Source organism: Syngnathus acus, chromosome 4 (assembly GCF_901709675.1).
Source record: "Syngnathus acus chromosome 4, fSynAcu1.2, whole genome shotgun sequence".
Lineage (NCBI taxonomy): Eukaryota > Metazoa > Chordata > Actinopteri > Syngnathiformes > Syngnathidae > Syngnathus > Syngnathus acus.
The window spans coordinates 3,562,331-3,576,451 of NC_051090.1; the positions used below are offsets into that span (position 1 = coordinate 3,562,331).

Sequence of the window (14,121 nt, forward strand, 5' to 3'; positions counted from 1 at the left end):
GGCCGGGAGCGTTGGGTTGTGATAGGTCACCTTGGGCCCAGTCTTACAACACGTGTGGATTTTCCATTAGTTCTTTTTTTGACTTTTTTTTTTTTTTTAAATTGAGTTAGTTTTTAGAGCAGGTTTGCTGTTAGTGTGCTTTTTAGATCAGTGTGGTTTGGCGCCTTAGGTTAAAATCTAGCGTGACCCGTGGTCCGCTTTAAAAACAGTCAAATGAATTAAAAAAATATCACCCACAAAATTTTTATATAACAAAAGTGTGTCAAAATTGTCACCAAAACAATACATCAACAAACTGAGTAGTCAATCAAGGAATCTGCAGATACCATGCAAAGCTGCCCCCTAGTGGCCGTCAGTAGCGTGGCGAATAACAGTCGAGCGATCTGATTGGACGCTGTCTCAAATTATTTTTCATGGCACAGAGGCCAGATTTCACCAGAGTGATACACAGATAAATACCTCATCTCCAATAAAATCCATGCTTCTGTGGGAAAAGGAAAATGTGAATCATTTTGGATTTTTGTTTTGTTTTGAATGATGCTCTAACTGTGTGAAAAGCGGTTTCAGATTAAGGCACTTAGTGTTTAGGGAATGCTTTGTTAAAACAGGAAGTGCTGTGCAGCCACAGTAGTTGGTCAAGTAAATTCAAGCAAGCCAATCAAGTTTAGGAAAGTCCTTGGTTCCCCTTATAAAGGCACCGCAGCCAAGCAGCTTGTTAGCGACCATTTTGTCCCCAAACAGTCATTATAGTTGCGACGTTAGAGCTGCTCGTCGCCGCCATGCTCTTGGATCTTCATCACTGTGTCGTAGGACGGTGGAGGTTCCATGGTCCAGGGGGGCGGGGTACACGGGAGCGCTGGTTCCGGGGATGGTTCCAGGGTCGGTCCAGGGTCCAGCCCACCGCTGACAGAGTCTGTTGACATCTCACGTCGGATTCGGTCCAACCTCCTGAAGAGGGAGATATGACAGATAATTCATGGAAATGCTTTCAATCTTTTCAATCTAGTCCTCACATAACATGGCTGGGAAGTCATAAAGTCTGCTTATAAAACATTTTCAATTTTCCAAACAATACTCGAAGTGGTTAAACGCTGTAGTTGTGTGAACAGTTTAACACAGAGCAGAGCACATCTTGTTTAAAGTGTTTGACCGCAGACGTCATTGGAGAGTGTCAAGCTTCATGCATGACGTTTGTCGATAATCAAGCCGTAAAACTGCCACCTTTTTATTCTCACTGAAGCCCCAAAGCACGTCACTTGCATGACAAACTCCAAACTAACCCTGCATAATGACAATTACAACATAAATACGACGATGCGCAAATACTTTTCCTCAAATAATCGATTTGTCGCTGAAAGATTCCATTCCTCACTCAATGGCTCGTGTCAACAAATAAACACTTCAGGAATTCCGATCCAATACAAAAGTGTTGTATTTTTAATGGGAACCTCACCTGAAATAAATGCCTTCTCAGGAATTCAGTTCTCGATAGGAAAGCAGGGTAAATAATGGATGAGGTCTGTTTAGTGTTTGCTTACAGGAGCTTTGTCAGAGCTATTTGTGCTTGAGAGCGCCCTTTAAAATATTATTAGATGACTGATGCCTTGGCAGCGCGCGCACATACACTCATGCACACGCACTCACTGAATGCAGGGACACCAGGTCAATGTAATCAATGAGTATTACTATCGCTGTAAATGCAACTGTAAATTTATATGACAGTATTTGTTCTTTTTAAATCTACATTTTCCCTCTAAATGGTAAATAACAGACTGCAGCTTTTGTGCAAAACATACTAATGGGTAGCATCTATATGGGCAATTTTAAAATTGGTGGCGCAACACATGTCGACCAATAATCAGACGTATTCTTTATCATTTACGAAAAATGATTTGGAGAATTAGTTTTCATTTATTTTGCTAAATTTGCTGATAATTATATGAAGTATAAATTTTGGCTGCTCTAGCCTCCCAGAGGAGAAATCTGTCTTTTGGCACCCGTAATTAAGTGTGACGTCATGCTTAATGATTCGTCTTTCTACCTTTGGATGGCCAGCGACTGTTGCGGGCTGAAGCGAGTGCCCGTCCGCGGGTGCAGCAAGAAGTGTCCAGGCACCGCCGCCTGCAGGTTCTTCATGGCCATGCACAGTACACTCACCAGCAGGCTCGCGCCCCCAATGCCCAGGAAGAACCCCAAGACGGGCGCCGAAAAACTAGGCATAGGCGCGCACACGGCTACCAACACGCCGGCCACCATCAGCAGCACGCCCAGGAGGAGCAGAGCGCACTGGGACAGCCGCATCGCCGCCGTCCCGCTCCTCCTCGCCTTCCTTCGGGAGTCCTCAGCCAGCCTGCTGCGAAGACGCGTGTGCTTGTTCAGGCATCTTGTCGAGGTAAAAACACTTCCATGCAGCCTCCTCCTGCTGATGCTTAGGGGGTGAAGCTCCCGGGCGTTGCCGCGTGGAGAGCAAGCATATCCGGGTTTGCGGCGGAGGAGAGACGCGGTAACCGGGGAACTCTGCTCTGCTTTGTGGTTGCAGCAGAGAGGAAGTGTGTGCGTGTGTAGGAGGGGGGTACACGAGGAGGGGTTTTCTGTGGCGAGATTCGGTTGGGCTGGACAGATCCATGCGCGTTTGGTGCACATTTTGGACTGACGTAAACAATGTTAGCAGATAGAAACTCAAAAAGTCGAGAATGCAGTTTCTGGAGAAATCGCACACGAAGGCTAAATGGATTCATTTGGGATGATACTGACTGAAAGAACGATATATAGCAAGCTTGAATGAGGTATAAATACATTTAAAAAGTAATGGCACGGAGAGAAATATTAAGCATTTTTTCTCTCGTATCCAGATGTTGAAGCAAATACTTGCAGTACTGGGCAGCAACCAGGCGAGGGCGCAATTGCGACAGGCCCGAATCGTCGGCTGACACAAATCCTCGAGAGAAAACTTTGGAGCGTGACTTTTTTTTAGGAAAACCAAGAACAAACGTGTAAATACATCTTGCAGGAATATCATTTGAACGTTCTGAAATAGGAATTTAATAGTCTAGTTTTGTTCAAATAAAAATAGTAGTATACAGTAATAGTCTTGTATTTTAACTAGAAGTGTAAAAATAAGACAACCAACAGTCTGCACAGTCCAGTTATGCACTTTTTTATTCAGTTGATATGAATACATTCACACACACTGTTGAAAATCTGTTGCATGATGAACCCTTAAAAACATGCATATGGAGGGATCGTTATGTCAAAAAAAAAAGAAATGCATCATCTATATTCAAAGTCTCACCAAAATCCTGAAATCTGATGGTCATTCTTAATGATTTTTAAAATGTTTAAATAAATAGACATATATGACTACAAACAAATACCCCAAAGATTTTTAAATAAAATATATAGTGTGTGACACTATCATGAACAGGAGCTGTTTTTCTTCAACTGGACCTGAGTGCGCCACCCTCGTATTTTATGAACAGCTCCAAAAAGCAGTCAGTCTTAGCCCAAAACCTTTAGCGAGAAAGCAAAATAAAGGCAGGAAAATCCTACTAAAGCAGCCAAAGTGTATCTGGGGTCAATCTGAGGCACTTTTAATGGTGGCAGGTGTGTGCTGACTCCCATTTAAAAATGAGTTTCAATGTGATTGTTTTTTTTCTGAGCGCAGCCGCATCCTAGCTAAGAGGGTGTGCACACATTTGCAACCCCATTAGTTCAATCATTTCTTTTCATTCCTCTTTTTTTTGAAAATATATGAACAATTTCAATTGAGTCGTACTGTATTGAGTTACATTATTTGTCGGAAATGTTTTGAATTTGGTCTATTTTCTCATTTCTGGCATGTTTGTCAACCTTTTTTTACATTCACTCTATGTCTCCAAAAACGTGCATATTATGTTAATTGAAGACTCTTGAATTGTGCATAGGTGTGAGTGTTTATTCCCAGGTATTGCCTGGCAAGCTGTCCAAGGTGTACCCCACCCGCCTCCACCCAAAGTCGTCCGGGCTCGGCTCCATCTCACTCGTGACATCACCCTACTGAAGATAAGCGTGATGTTGGATGTGACTTTTAAACCTCAAAGCTAATCTCTCTGGAGCGTCCGAACAGTGGCTCGGCGGCTAGGTGCGTGTCAGAGTAGGCGCGACGCAGGTGCGTGGAGCTGCACGTGGTTTTGATGGCCACCTCGTAGGGAGGCGGAGGTCCCAGCCAGGGGGGAGGATGCGGCGACGGGCTGAAGCCACCGTGATCCATGGGGGGGTAGTCAAAGTCCTCGCTGCGAGTGCCTTGTCGTTGGCAATCCAGTGTCCTGCTCGGGAACACAACAAATGCTTCATTATCTTCTTTAAGGGCCTCGTCATTATGAGGTTCGGATCTCGGTACAAAGTGATTGGAAATAAATATTTAAAAAATGCTGTTTTAAAGTTATTTTACTGGTGCTTTAAAGAGCCTTGATGTACTGTAAGTACGTTTCCTTTTTTCACCTCCATTATGATTGGATACCATAAAGAAGGGCTGTGTTGCCCCTACCAACATGGCCGCCAAATAGGCAGCTGTGTCACCCAGAACTAGTCTACTTTGTACCCGTGACGCAACCCGGAAAGTTAATAACAGCAGACAAATCTTGGACAGACAAACTTATACAATTACTGTTCATTTTTCTATTTTCATATGTATAAAATGCTGGATATAATACGACGTTTGAATTTGACACTTGTGGATTAGCCTAAAGAAACGACCTTTTTTTTTTTTTAGTCCTTCAGTGTGCGAGGAAATTAAAAATGACGAAACTCACCCTGGCATAAAGACCGATTGGGACTCCGGGAAGCGAGTGGCGTCGTGCGCAAAGAGGGCATGGCTGCTGTAACCAGCGTACTCATTGTAAGGGTAGTGAGGGCAGTCGGGGTCGAACTCCTGCTGGTCGTAGTTGGAGGTGCCCTTGCTGTTCATGGCCCAGAAGAGCCCCAAGATGAGCATGACCACCCCCAGCACCACACAGCACAGGGAGAAGGGCTGTAGGCGGCTCTGCGACGACGCCAGGAAGGCGGTGGAGCCGCCCGTCACGATGAGGAAGGCACCGATGAAAATGGCTCCATGGTGCAGGGACGGCATGGTCTCCACTGCGAGGTCGGCGCCGAGGCCCAACGGATAGCGTCACTCGGATCCGGACGGGATGGAGAGCCCCATGCGCTCGGAAGGTGATCAGACATTCACGTATTCCTTCAAATAATCCAGAAAAACTCACTTTTTCATCCCCGGGAGTGGAAAGTGCTGAAAGAAGTGAGGCTCCAGCTTTGGGTGAAGGGGCTGGAAGTAATCTTTTTGAGGTGAAATGAAGGACTTGTTTGCAGAGCAGGCTGATGTGGACAAGCTGCGCGTTTGTCATCACAGCAGATGGACGAGAAGACTGAAGAGCCCATTAAGAAATCTTTACTGGCGCCCCACCCTCCTCTGTCTAATGTGTCTGAAGCCTACCACTTTAGTGTGTGTGCATGTGTGTGTCTGTGTGTATGTGTGTGTGTGTCCAGGAAAATGATGACATGGAAACAGGGTTTATGCATGTGACATCAATTACAGAAATAAGAGCATGTGTGGTAACAATTCCAATGATGATGGCCCATTAGGAATACACAAACAAAACCTCTTGTGAAAAACAATGGTGAGATATGGGAATAAGATTTCTGAAGATTTACACTCAATAATGTCACACAAATGGAAATATTGTTCCAATGTCCAGGCGTCCAAGCTATTTCTCACACTCAGGGGATTTGTTATATAAATAAATACTTTATTATAGTATTAAAATGATGTATAGAAATAACACCCTTAAATCATTTTGTTTAACATAAAATGTACGTTTAGTACGCACATTACTTTTATTTATTTTTTAATAAACATGATTTTGGCACACTGTCGCTTTGCGGGTGGGATGGTGTGACCAATTTCCTGCACTGCGATTGGTCGAGCGTGCCAAAGAAATATGTGCCACTCTTCCACGCTCGACCAATCGCAGCGAGGTATTTACGTTCATCCCGCCTTTACGGGGTAATAACCCAATGGGTGTCTTCGGGTAGGCGTGGCTTAAAATCCAGCGAGCACCATTCTCCTATCACTGGTGTAGGGTGACCGGCGCTGGCATTTGGCACTTTAACAAACCAATCTCCGTGGAAAGTATGATAAGTTTTGTGTGATAAGATTAACTTTGTGTGTCAAAGAGCGTTTTTACGGTACGACTGGGCTTCCACATGAGCATACAAGATGGAGTCGCTGCTCTACCTCGGTTTTACGGCGCTTCTTTTGCTCCTCCTGTGGGTCCAAGTGAAAGGTGTCGACTACGTGATAGTTCACCAGCGGTGGATATTCGTGTGCTTGTTTCTGCTGCCTCTGTCTGTCGTTTTCGACGTGTACTTTTATGTGCGAGCATGGCTCATCTTCAAGATGTGCTCGGCGCCCAAACTGCACGAACAGCGCGTGCGTGACATCCAGAGACAGGTGAGCAAACCTGGCGCATGCGCAGAGGCTAAGACTTGGTCCAAGGTGTATCTGCTGTGTCTTTGTGTTCAGCCAAAACAAAGTCTAATATAAAATTAGTGATCGGGTTGGCATCTTGGTTTGATGTCACAATGAGCCTTGGTGAAGAAAGGTGAAAAAAACAAGTTGGCATTCTCAACTGATGATCAAGTGTAAAAGTAAGATAACCAACCCTCAGCTACTCTGACCCGTTTTCAGGTGCGCGAGTGGAGGACGGAAGGTAGCAAGGGCTTCATGTGCACCGGCCGACCCGGCTGGCTCACAGTGTCCCTACGGGTGGGCAAGTACAAGAAGACCCACAGGAACATCACCATCAATATGATGGACATCCTGGAGGTGGACACCCAAAAGCAGGTGGGAGGAAGACTCAGCCATATTGCAAACTCTTGTCTCCTAGGATTTTTGGGGGCCATTCCCTGATTTTGAAGTTGGTCTTTTTGTTCAGGTGGTGCGAGTGGAGCCCTTGGCCAACATGGGTCAGGTGACGGCACTCCTCACCTCCATTGGTTGGACTCTACCTGTGCTCCCTGAACTGGATGACCTCACCGTGGGTACGTCGCATTCATGTCTCTCAGAGTAGGAGGAGCTATGATGGCTGAAGGGGACTTTGGTCCCCCATCCATCACTGCTTCCTGTTTGGCCTCGTTCCTAATAATATTAGAGGAACGACGCTGGAGCTGCGCAGATAAAAAAAAAAAAAAAAAACACGGCGGAAATGGCCCCAAAGCTGGAGGCGCCCGGGGATCGTGTTTCATAATGGATTTCCTGATGCCATAAACTGCACATCAACGCGGCCTAATGTTTTCCCATCAGGCGCATTCGTTTACCCTGACGTCCGTGCGCAGCTCCACGGCGAGCGGCATCTGTTGTTGTGCTCCCAGAAATTAAATCACACCACCTTCTCCGGCTCCCTCTCATCTGTCTCAGGTGGTTTGGTGATGGGCACCGGCATCGAGTCGTCCTCTCACATTCACGGCCTCTTCCAGCACATCTGCGTGGCCTACGAGCTGGTGCTGGCTGACGGCAGCTTTGTGCGCTGCAGTGAGGTGAGACACGGGTAGAAAAAAATACAGACTAGATTTTCTGCTTGGCAAGGTAATTTATTATTTTGAATATTCTCCTACGTTGACTGAAAAAAAAACTTTATAGTAAATTGATGAAAATTAGATATTTGATTGATTTGATTAGCTAGCTAGCTAATTAAATAGCTATCCCCTTTTGGAAAATTCAACTCTAATATACTGTTTGACCACTAGGACGAGAACACGGACCTCTTCCACGCCGTGCCGTGGTCCTGCGGCACTCTTGGCTTCCTGGTGGCGGCTGAGATCAAAATCGTCCCCGCCAAGCCGTGGGTGAAGCTGCGCTACGAGCCGGTGCGAGGCCTCGACAACATCTGCCGTCGCTTCGCCGAGGCGTCGCGAGACAAGCGCAACACTTTTGTGGAGGGCATCCAGTACACGCTGGACTCCGCCGTCATCATGACGGGCAGCATGAGCGAGCACGCCGAGCCCGACAAGGTAGGATTTTTATATAAAAATGAATAAATAATTATATTATATGACAAATGTTTGTGTTGTTTCCCTTCAGATCAACAGAATCGGACTGCACTTCAAACCGTGGTTCTTCAAACACGTGGAGGGCTACCTGATGGGCGGCAAAGACGGCGTGGAGTACATCCCCCTCAGACAATACTACCACAGACACACACGCAGCATCTTCTGGGAGCTCCAGGTAGCAGACCTGAACCATTTTTGAAAAATCATCTTATCACACTCAATATTGCCATTGCGATTATTTTTCAGAGACCGAAATGAGACTCCATTAGTTTGGTGCAGCCACTTAATGGCGTGTTTAATTATGCATCGTGCTGGTCTGACACGTGGCCATCTGCGGACGCCGTCTGCTCGCATTGAAAGCCATGTCACGGGATGGGCTGACTCGACGAAATCTTGAAACGATATCTGCTTCTTCTTGGCGTTGTAATTTTCCTCTCGCTTCTTCCGTGAAATGATTTTAAAATCGCACGCAAATGATATTATGGTTGTTGACGATGTAGAATTGAACAGTTTTGGTCACACATCAGTTGTGCCTCACGGGCTGAAGTTGTCACCCCACCAGGATATCATTCCCTTCGGCAACCACCCGGCGTTCCGCTGGCTCTTTGGCTGGATGGTCCCGCCCAAGATTTCCCTGCTGAAACTCACGCAGGGAGAAACCATCCGGCGTCTGTACGAGCAGCACCACGTGGTCCAGGACATGCTGGTACCTATGAAGGACTTGCACTCTGCCATCACATGCTTCCACCAGGACATCCAGGTAGAGAAGATATTTTGACTTTCGCCAAAATGCTGCGACAGATAGATGGACAAAAGATTTTGGATTATCTGAGCCACCTCTCGACACGGCCCTTTGAACATTTTTTTTTTTCTGTGTTCAGGTTTACCCTCTCTGGCTCTGCCCGTTCCTCCTACCACCCGGCAGGGGCATGGTCCACCCCAAAAGTGACGAGGAGGAACTGTACGTGGACATCGGTGCCTACGGCGAGCCCAAAGTCAAACACTTTGAGGCAACGGCGTCGACGAGGCGGCTGGAGAAGTTTGTTCGAGACGTCCACGGGTACGTCGCTTAAGATTTTGTATTTCTGCTGTAAAGTTTAACCACGCAAATATTTCAAATTCCTTTGACGACATTTGCCTTCTAGCTTAATGACTCAGAGATGTTTTCTAAGGTTCTTGTGTTGACTTTGCAGGTTCCAGATGCTGTACGCCGACGTCTACATGGACCGCGACGAGTTCTGGGAAATGTTTGATGGGCGGCTGTATCAGAAATTGAGAGAGGAGCTCGGCTGCAAGGACGCTTTCCCTGAAGTTTACGACAAAATTTGTAAAGCCGCCAGACACTGATCTTCTGCGGCGGCAGGTTGGGATCGTGTCCCCATCAAATGTGACATATGTTGATCATCTACCGTCAAGTTGTAACGTGCCTGCGTGTTAAAAAAAGTTTGACAAACATTTTTTGAAAATAGATAACAAGGTCCAATTTTTATAACAGTGTTTTAATCAATAAAAATTTAAAATGTACAGTTCGCATTGGGTGTCTTAAAATCAAGTGCATTTGTGTCTAAGGGGAATTCACACAGAATAAAATTCATTTTAAAAATAGAAATAACGGATAAAACAACTTTTGTAAAACAATTGTAAATTACGATTGTAAAATATTACGAATAAAGTTCGGCCATTAAGAGTTAAAATGAAAAAATTAATAGATTATAAGTATGTAATATATGTAATAGAAACAGATAAAAAGAAGAAATGTATCATGTATATCAAAAAATTCATCAAAAGAATCAATTCATTGTGTCGGTTTCCACGCCCTAAATGAGGTAGGCAGATAAATAGGAGGCTGAGGACGCCTCAGCCGCCTCCAAAGCTACCAGCTGCTGAAAAAGTGCAGAGGTCAGATCCTCCTCGTCCTCATTAAGGCTGCTAGTGTCTGAGGGTGAACCTGAAAAGCAGTCCGAGGTCACTTCGGCCAACTCCTTGAATAGGTTGGAGGTCAGGTCGTCCTCGTCCCCATGGAAGCTGTTGCTAGACAAAGGTGCACCCCAGAAGGAGCTAGTGGACATGTCCAGCTCCTCCAACTCCTGAAATAGGCTGGAGGTTGTCAGGTTGATGCATGAGGGCAAAGATGGAGGCAACTCAGAACCCTGACCGATGGTGCAGCCAGGGTCCTCATTTGGCCCTGCCTGCCAAATGCTTGTATACGGCAAGAAGGGCTGCCTCGGCACCGCCAAGTGGCCACTCAGGTCTGCTTTGGGTGCCTCAAAGTCGCTGAAAGTTACAGAGGGGGGGGCCGGTGCGGAGATGTCAGGTACACTCACTGCAAACACAAAAACGCCAGTCACTCCCGAGAAGAGATTCACTGCGAGTCTTCCTTCACTAAACAGAATGCTCAGTTTGGATTGACACGCTCGGTCAGATGATCAGTTCAAAAAATATTTTCCAAGACGTACCTGTGTTATTATTGCCCATGAAAGAACCATGCGGTTGGACGTTATTGGTGCGTTCAGATTTTTTAGTATTGCACCACACTCTCTTTTTCTTTTGACCCTGCACAAAACACAAAATCATGTCATTTCACACAAAAACACTTTTTTTTTTTTTTTTTTTAATTGTTCCGATGGATTCTAACTCACATAGTTAACGCGACAGGACCAGTCTGGGTGCAAGCTGGCGTGGATCTTGTTCAGCCGATCCGATTCATTAAAGTACTTTAACTGCTGGTCATGCGTGAGCGACTTCCACTGTGGATTTAATGAGAAAGTGTCAAAAAAAAGAAAAAAACATGCGCGCGTGAATGCGTGCGCATCGTACTTACCATCTGCCCCAAGATTTTATTAACCGATGCACTGTCTTTTCGCTCTCCGGTGAAATTTTGAAGTTGAGCTTTGACAAACGGCCGTTGCTCCTTCATAAAAAGCATAAACGCGTTTGGTGGTTTTTTGACATATGGCTTGGAAGGAGTCTGGGGTTCTTTTGTCCGGCTGGAAAATCAAAAGCACAAGCAAATGCATGTCACCATCATTCAAAGGAATACATTTTGCAGAAACTGAGGATTTACCGTGCTTTTTCGGGTGTTGGTGCTTTTTGGGGCGTTGGTGGTAAAATAGGAGTGAGCAGGTAACATCCTGGCGGTGGTACGTTATTGGACACGTGTCCAAGGCTACAGAAAAACACGTACGTTAGGCTGCAGAAATGTTGACGATAGAAACATTTGTTACTTACATCACTCGATCAGGCAGGTGGCACCAAGGTTCCATCAAGTGTGCATCCAGAATCTGCAAAAAAAAAAAAAAAGTTATTAATTGTTTTACGAGAAACATGTAACTATTCCATTTTTCATGTTCTCGTGCATGATTCCCCTCAAAATGCAAAGTTTGCATTAGTTGTTCATACTTTAATCTTCATTCAGATCTGGCTGCAATTCCTCATTAAACATCTGGAACACTAAATTAAACATTTTAGTTTTCAGTTGAGTTTTTCCGTCCCGAATTGTAATTGTGTCTTCAAGTTTGTGCATGTTCCAATAAGTTTCAGAAAAGTTATTAATGCGAAAACGTTTCTTTATTGAAGTTATTTGGGTCTAAAACTTTTCCCTACCTGTTTTTGACGGTTTGGGATCATCGTTGAATCAGCGTTGGTGAATTTCTGTGCGTCTGATCGATGCGCTTCTGACATCTGAACTGATGGCTATCCGTTATGATCGGCGATATTATCGAGGCATACTTAAAAAAAAAAAGGCCTCCTCATCAGCCAATCACAACACAGGGATTGCCTTTGATACATCACCGGATATTACGCACATCGAACATGAAAGAGCAGCTACGCTAACCTGCTAGGTGGCTAACTAACGTCTGGACGTGGCTCGTGGCCGCCTTCTACTTGGACATAATGGTTTCAACTTCTCTTTTTAAACCCAGTAAAGAGATATAAAAAGAATAATTTGTAGGGTCCCTGTCCATCACGATACGGTGGGCCTTCGAGAGTCGCCATTTTCAGAGCCAGTGCACTTGACGTGATCGCATTTTCGGTAAATGTTACAAACTTTCATAAACACTGTCAAACATGATATTAGATATTCAATATGTTATAAATTCAAAATATAAATTCATGGCACTCTTTAAACATCTTTTGATGGGTGTTTTTTTTAATTGTCAGTAACGCTAGAAATGTTAAATCTGGTTAACAAATCGTCACATTTTGAGGATTAAATCTAAGTGTAAAATGGAATTATGTCAGTAAAATTTAAAGATACGAAATATTTTCAGTTGCGTTTACTTTTTAATGCTTTTTAACTTTTGCAAGGACCAATATGGTATAAACTAGAAAAAGAATGATCGAAAAGGCAATCACTGTAGCCTACTTGATGCTACACGTAAATTCAACCAACTCAAAGCTATGTATATTAGATTTATCTTCGAAATGTATTCTTTTTTTATATATATATTGTTATGACTTTGGCCAACGGACAACTTTTTTTTTCTTTTTTCAGTGACATTGTTGGCCCCGGTGAGGAAACAAAAGTGAGAGTGGAAAAATGCCGCTAATAATGGTGCTCAAATTGAATGAAATATTCATGTGGAGCCGAACAAAAAGGATGGCGAACGTCGATTGGGACCGAATTTTACATTGGTAAGTAGCATACAGACTTTCAAATGTATATTTTTAGTTTTTAAATGACAGGAGTTTTTTTCTCTTTAAAGATACAAATACTCGTCTTAATATTAGGACTTCAATTTTAATTGAACATTTTTATCAAAATATTGCGGGAATTATATTTTTATTCAAGAAAATATATATTTAAAAAAATTAAATCGGAAAACACGTGTCTCAAAATCACGTGATAGAGGGGCGTGGGGAAGTCAAAACAAACACAAAATGGCTGCCGTCGGAGACGACGCTGCTGCAATGGACAGCATTTCCAGGTCGCCTGGAGTCCATTCTGCTCCTTCGAACGCCACTGCGAATGTAACGAGTTACGGGGAAAGCGCAGAGGACGTGAAGGAAGCACCGCTTCCAGCAGTTAAAAAAAACATGACAAGTAAGTGACCAACCGTTCCATCTTCCGTAGCGTGCTAATGCTAATAGCTCACAACAACTGATGTAGTGTTTTCGATTGTTTAAAGCAAGTTGCCTCAAAGACCACTCTTGTATATAGTCCATCGTTTCTTTTGTTATTCTTTTAAAATCTCTATTTACCAGTGAGCTCTATCAAATGATTTTCATGTAAATATTTTTAAGGAAACTGCATTAGTATAATAATATTTCTTTTTAAATGCAGACAAATGACACAAGCCCATGTAAATTTTTATTTCAGAAGATGTTTTGCACCCCAAAAAAGCTAAATAAAGTTAGTTAACTACAGATGCTTATTTTGAAACTTTGGAACAATTGTGGTTTATTATGTGAAGCCCTTTGAGATGTTTTTTGTGATTAAAAGCTATATAAATAAATTTGACTTGACTATTCCCTCTGCTAACGCAAGGCGATGGCGGTGTGGAAACAGCAGAAGAAGCCGTGGAGCCCACAGAGCCCGACATCAATGTGCTCTGTACCGACATGTTTGAAAAGATGTCCGTCTTTCTTCAAGGAGAACTCACTGGTATCATTAGTGTATTTCTGCACATCTTCTATATTTTGTTTCGGCCATGTGCCTTCACTTGTCGTTTTATTGTGTCAACATTCTCATGGTCCGTGTTTCAGCCACTTGTGAGGATTATCGTCTGTTGGAGAACATGAACAAGCTGACTAGTCTAAAATACATGGAGATGAAAGACATCAGCATCAATATCAGTCGAAACTTGCAAGATCTCAACAATAAATGTGAGTCATGCGTAAAATGTGTGTCATCCTCTCCTGAGGAACAACCAACGCTTTTCTATCAGTCACCTTTGTTTGTTTTCTTAGATGCTAGCCTTCAGCCTTACCTGGACCAGATAAATCAGATTGAGGAGCAAGTGTCATCATTGGAACAAGCTGCCTATAAACTGGACGCATATTCCAAAAAACTAGGTAAGACACTAATGTTGCATT

General features: G+C 43.9%; 4 protein-coding genes across 7 annotated transcripts in view; 2 read left to right on the top strand and 2 right to left on the bottom strand.

Moving 5' to 3' along the window:
- Positions 1 to 95: 95 nt before the first annotated feature.
- On the bottom strand, positions 96 to 2,659 carry si:dkeyp-51f12.3 (uncharacterized protein LOC107988041 homolog). The gene is made up of 2 exons (XM_037250186.1): positions 2,042 to 2,659; positions 96 to 948 (listed from the first exon to the last, which is right to left on the bottom strand). Exons 1-2 carry the CDS (start codon positions 2,641 to 2,643, stop codon positions 759 to 761), a joined length of 792 nt encoding a protein of 263 aa, XP_037106081.1. The 5' UTR covers positions 2,644 to 2,659; the 3' UTR covers positions 96 to 758.
- An 837-nt stretch (positions 2,660 to 3,496) lies between these two features.
- Positions 3,497 to 5,456, bottom strand: si:dkeyp-51f12.2 (uncharacterized protein LOC100151460 homolog). Its single transcript, XM_037250190.1, has 2 exons — positions 4,791 to 5,456; positions 3,497 to 4,304 (listed from the first exon to the last, which is right to left on the bottom strand). The coding sequence occupies exons 1-2, from the start codon at positions 5,105 to 5,107 to the stop codon at positions 4,067 to 4,069; spliced, it is 555 nt and encodes a 184-aa protein (XP_037106085.1). The 5' UTR covers positions 5,108 to 5,456; the 3' UTR covers positions 3,497 to 4,066.
- Positions 5,457 to 6,063: 607 nt separating this feature from the next.
- On the top strand, positions 6,064 to 9,609 carry dhcr24 (24-dehydrocholesterol reductase). The gene is made up of 9 exons (XM_037250183.1): positions 6,064 to 6,487; positions 6,725 to 6,880; positions 6,972 to 7,077; positions 7,454 to 7,572; positions 7,783 to 8,046; positions 8,117 to 8,260; positions 8,648 to 8,845; positions 8,967 to 9,145; positions 9,279 to 9,609. The coding sequence occupies exons 1-9, from the start codon at positions 6,254 to 6,256 to the stop codon at positions 9,430 to 9,432; spliced, it is 1,554 nt and encodes a 517-aa protein (XP_037106078.1). The 5' UTR covers positions 6,064 to 6,253; the 3' UTR covers positions 9,433 to 9,609.
- Positions 9,610 to 12,939: 3,330 nt separating this feature from the next.
- Positions 12,940 to 14,121, top strand: part of bloc1s2 (biogenesis of lysosomal organelles complex-1, subunit 2) — a 29,393-nt gene continuing 28,211 nt past the window's right edge. For all 4 annotated transcript variants that reach the window (XR_005097771.1, XR_005097772.1, XM_037249878.1 and 1 more), the window contains exons 1-4: positions 12,940 to 13,129; positions 13,574 to 13,690; positions 13,792 to 13,911; positions 13,996 to 14,100. Coding sequence is in view for 2 of the 4 variants with exons in the window: in XM_037249878.1 (XP_037105773.1) it covers positions 12,967 to 13,129; positions 13,574 to 13,690; positions 13,792 to 13,911; positions 13,996 to 14,100 (505 nt within the window). In the remaining 2 variants the exon portion in view is untranslated. The remainder of the gene's footprint in view (positions 13,130 to 13,573; positions 13,691 to 13,791; positions 13,912 to 13,995; positions 14,101 to 14,121) is intronic.

Excerpts from the sequence above, each read along its gene's own strand:
- si:dkeyp-51f12.3 (XM_037250186.1), bottom strand. The coding sequence starts at position 2,643 with ATGTGCACCAAACGCGCATGGATCTGTCCAGCCCAACCGAATCTCGCC. Across the intron at positions 949-2,041 it reads CAGTCGCTGGCCATCCAAAG|GAGGTTGGACCGAATCCGAC; the intron begins GTAGAAAGACGA and ends CTCCCTCTTCAG.
- si:dkeyp-51f12.2 (XM_037250190.1), bottom strand. The coding sequence starts at position 5,107 with ATGCCGTCCCTGCACCATGGAGCCATTTTCATCGGTGCCTTCCTCATC. Across the intron at positions 4,305-4,790 it reads CAATCGGTCTTTATGCCAGG|GACACTGGATTGCCAACGAC; the intron begins GTGAGTTTCGTC and ends GTTCCCGAGCAG.
- dhcr24 (XM_037250183.1), top strand. The coding sequence starts at position 6,254 with ATGGAGTCGCTGCTCTACCTCGGTTTTACGGCGCTTCTTTTGCTCCTC. Across the intron at positions 8,261-8,647 it reads GCATCTTCTGGGAGCTCCAG|GATATCATTCCCTTCGGCAA; the intron begins GTAGCAGACCTG and ends TCACCCCACCAG. Across the intron at positions 8,846-8,966 it reads GCTTCCACCAGGACATCCAG|GTTTACCCTCTCTGGCTCTG; the intron begins GTAGAGAAGATA and ends TTCTGTGTTCAG.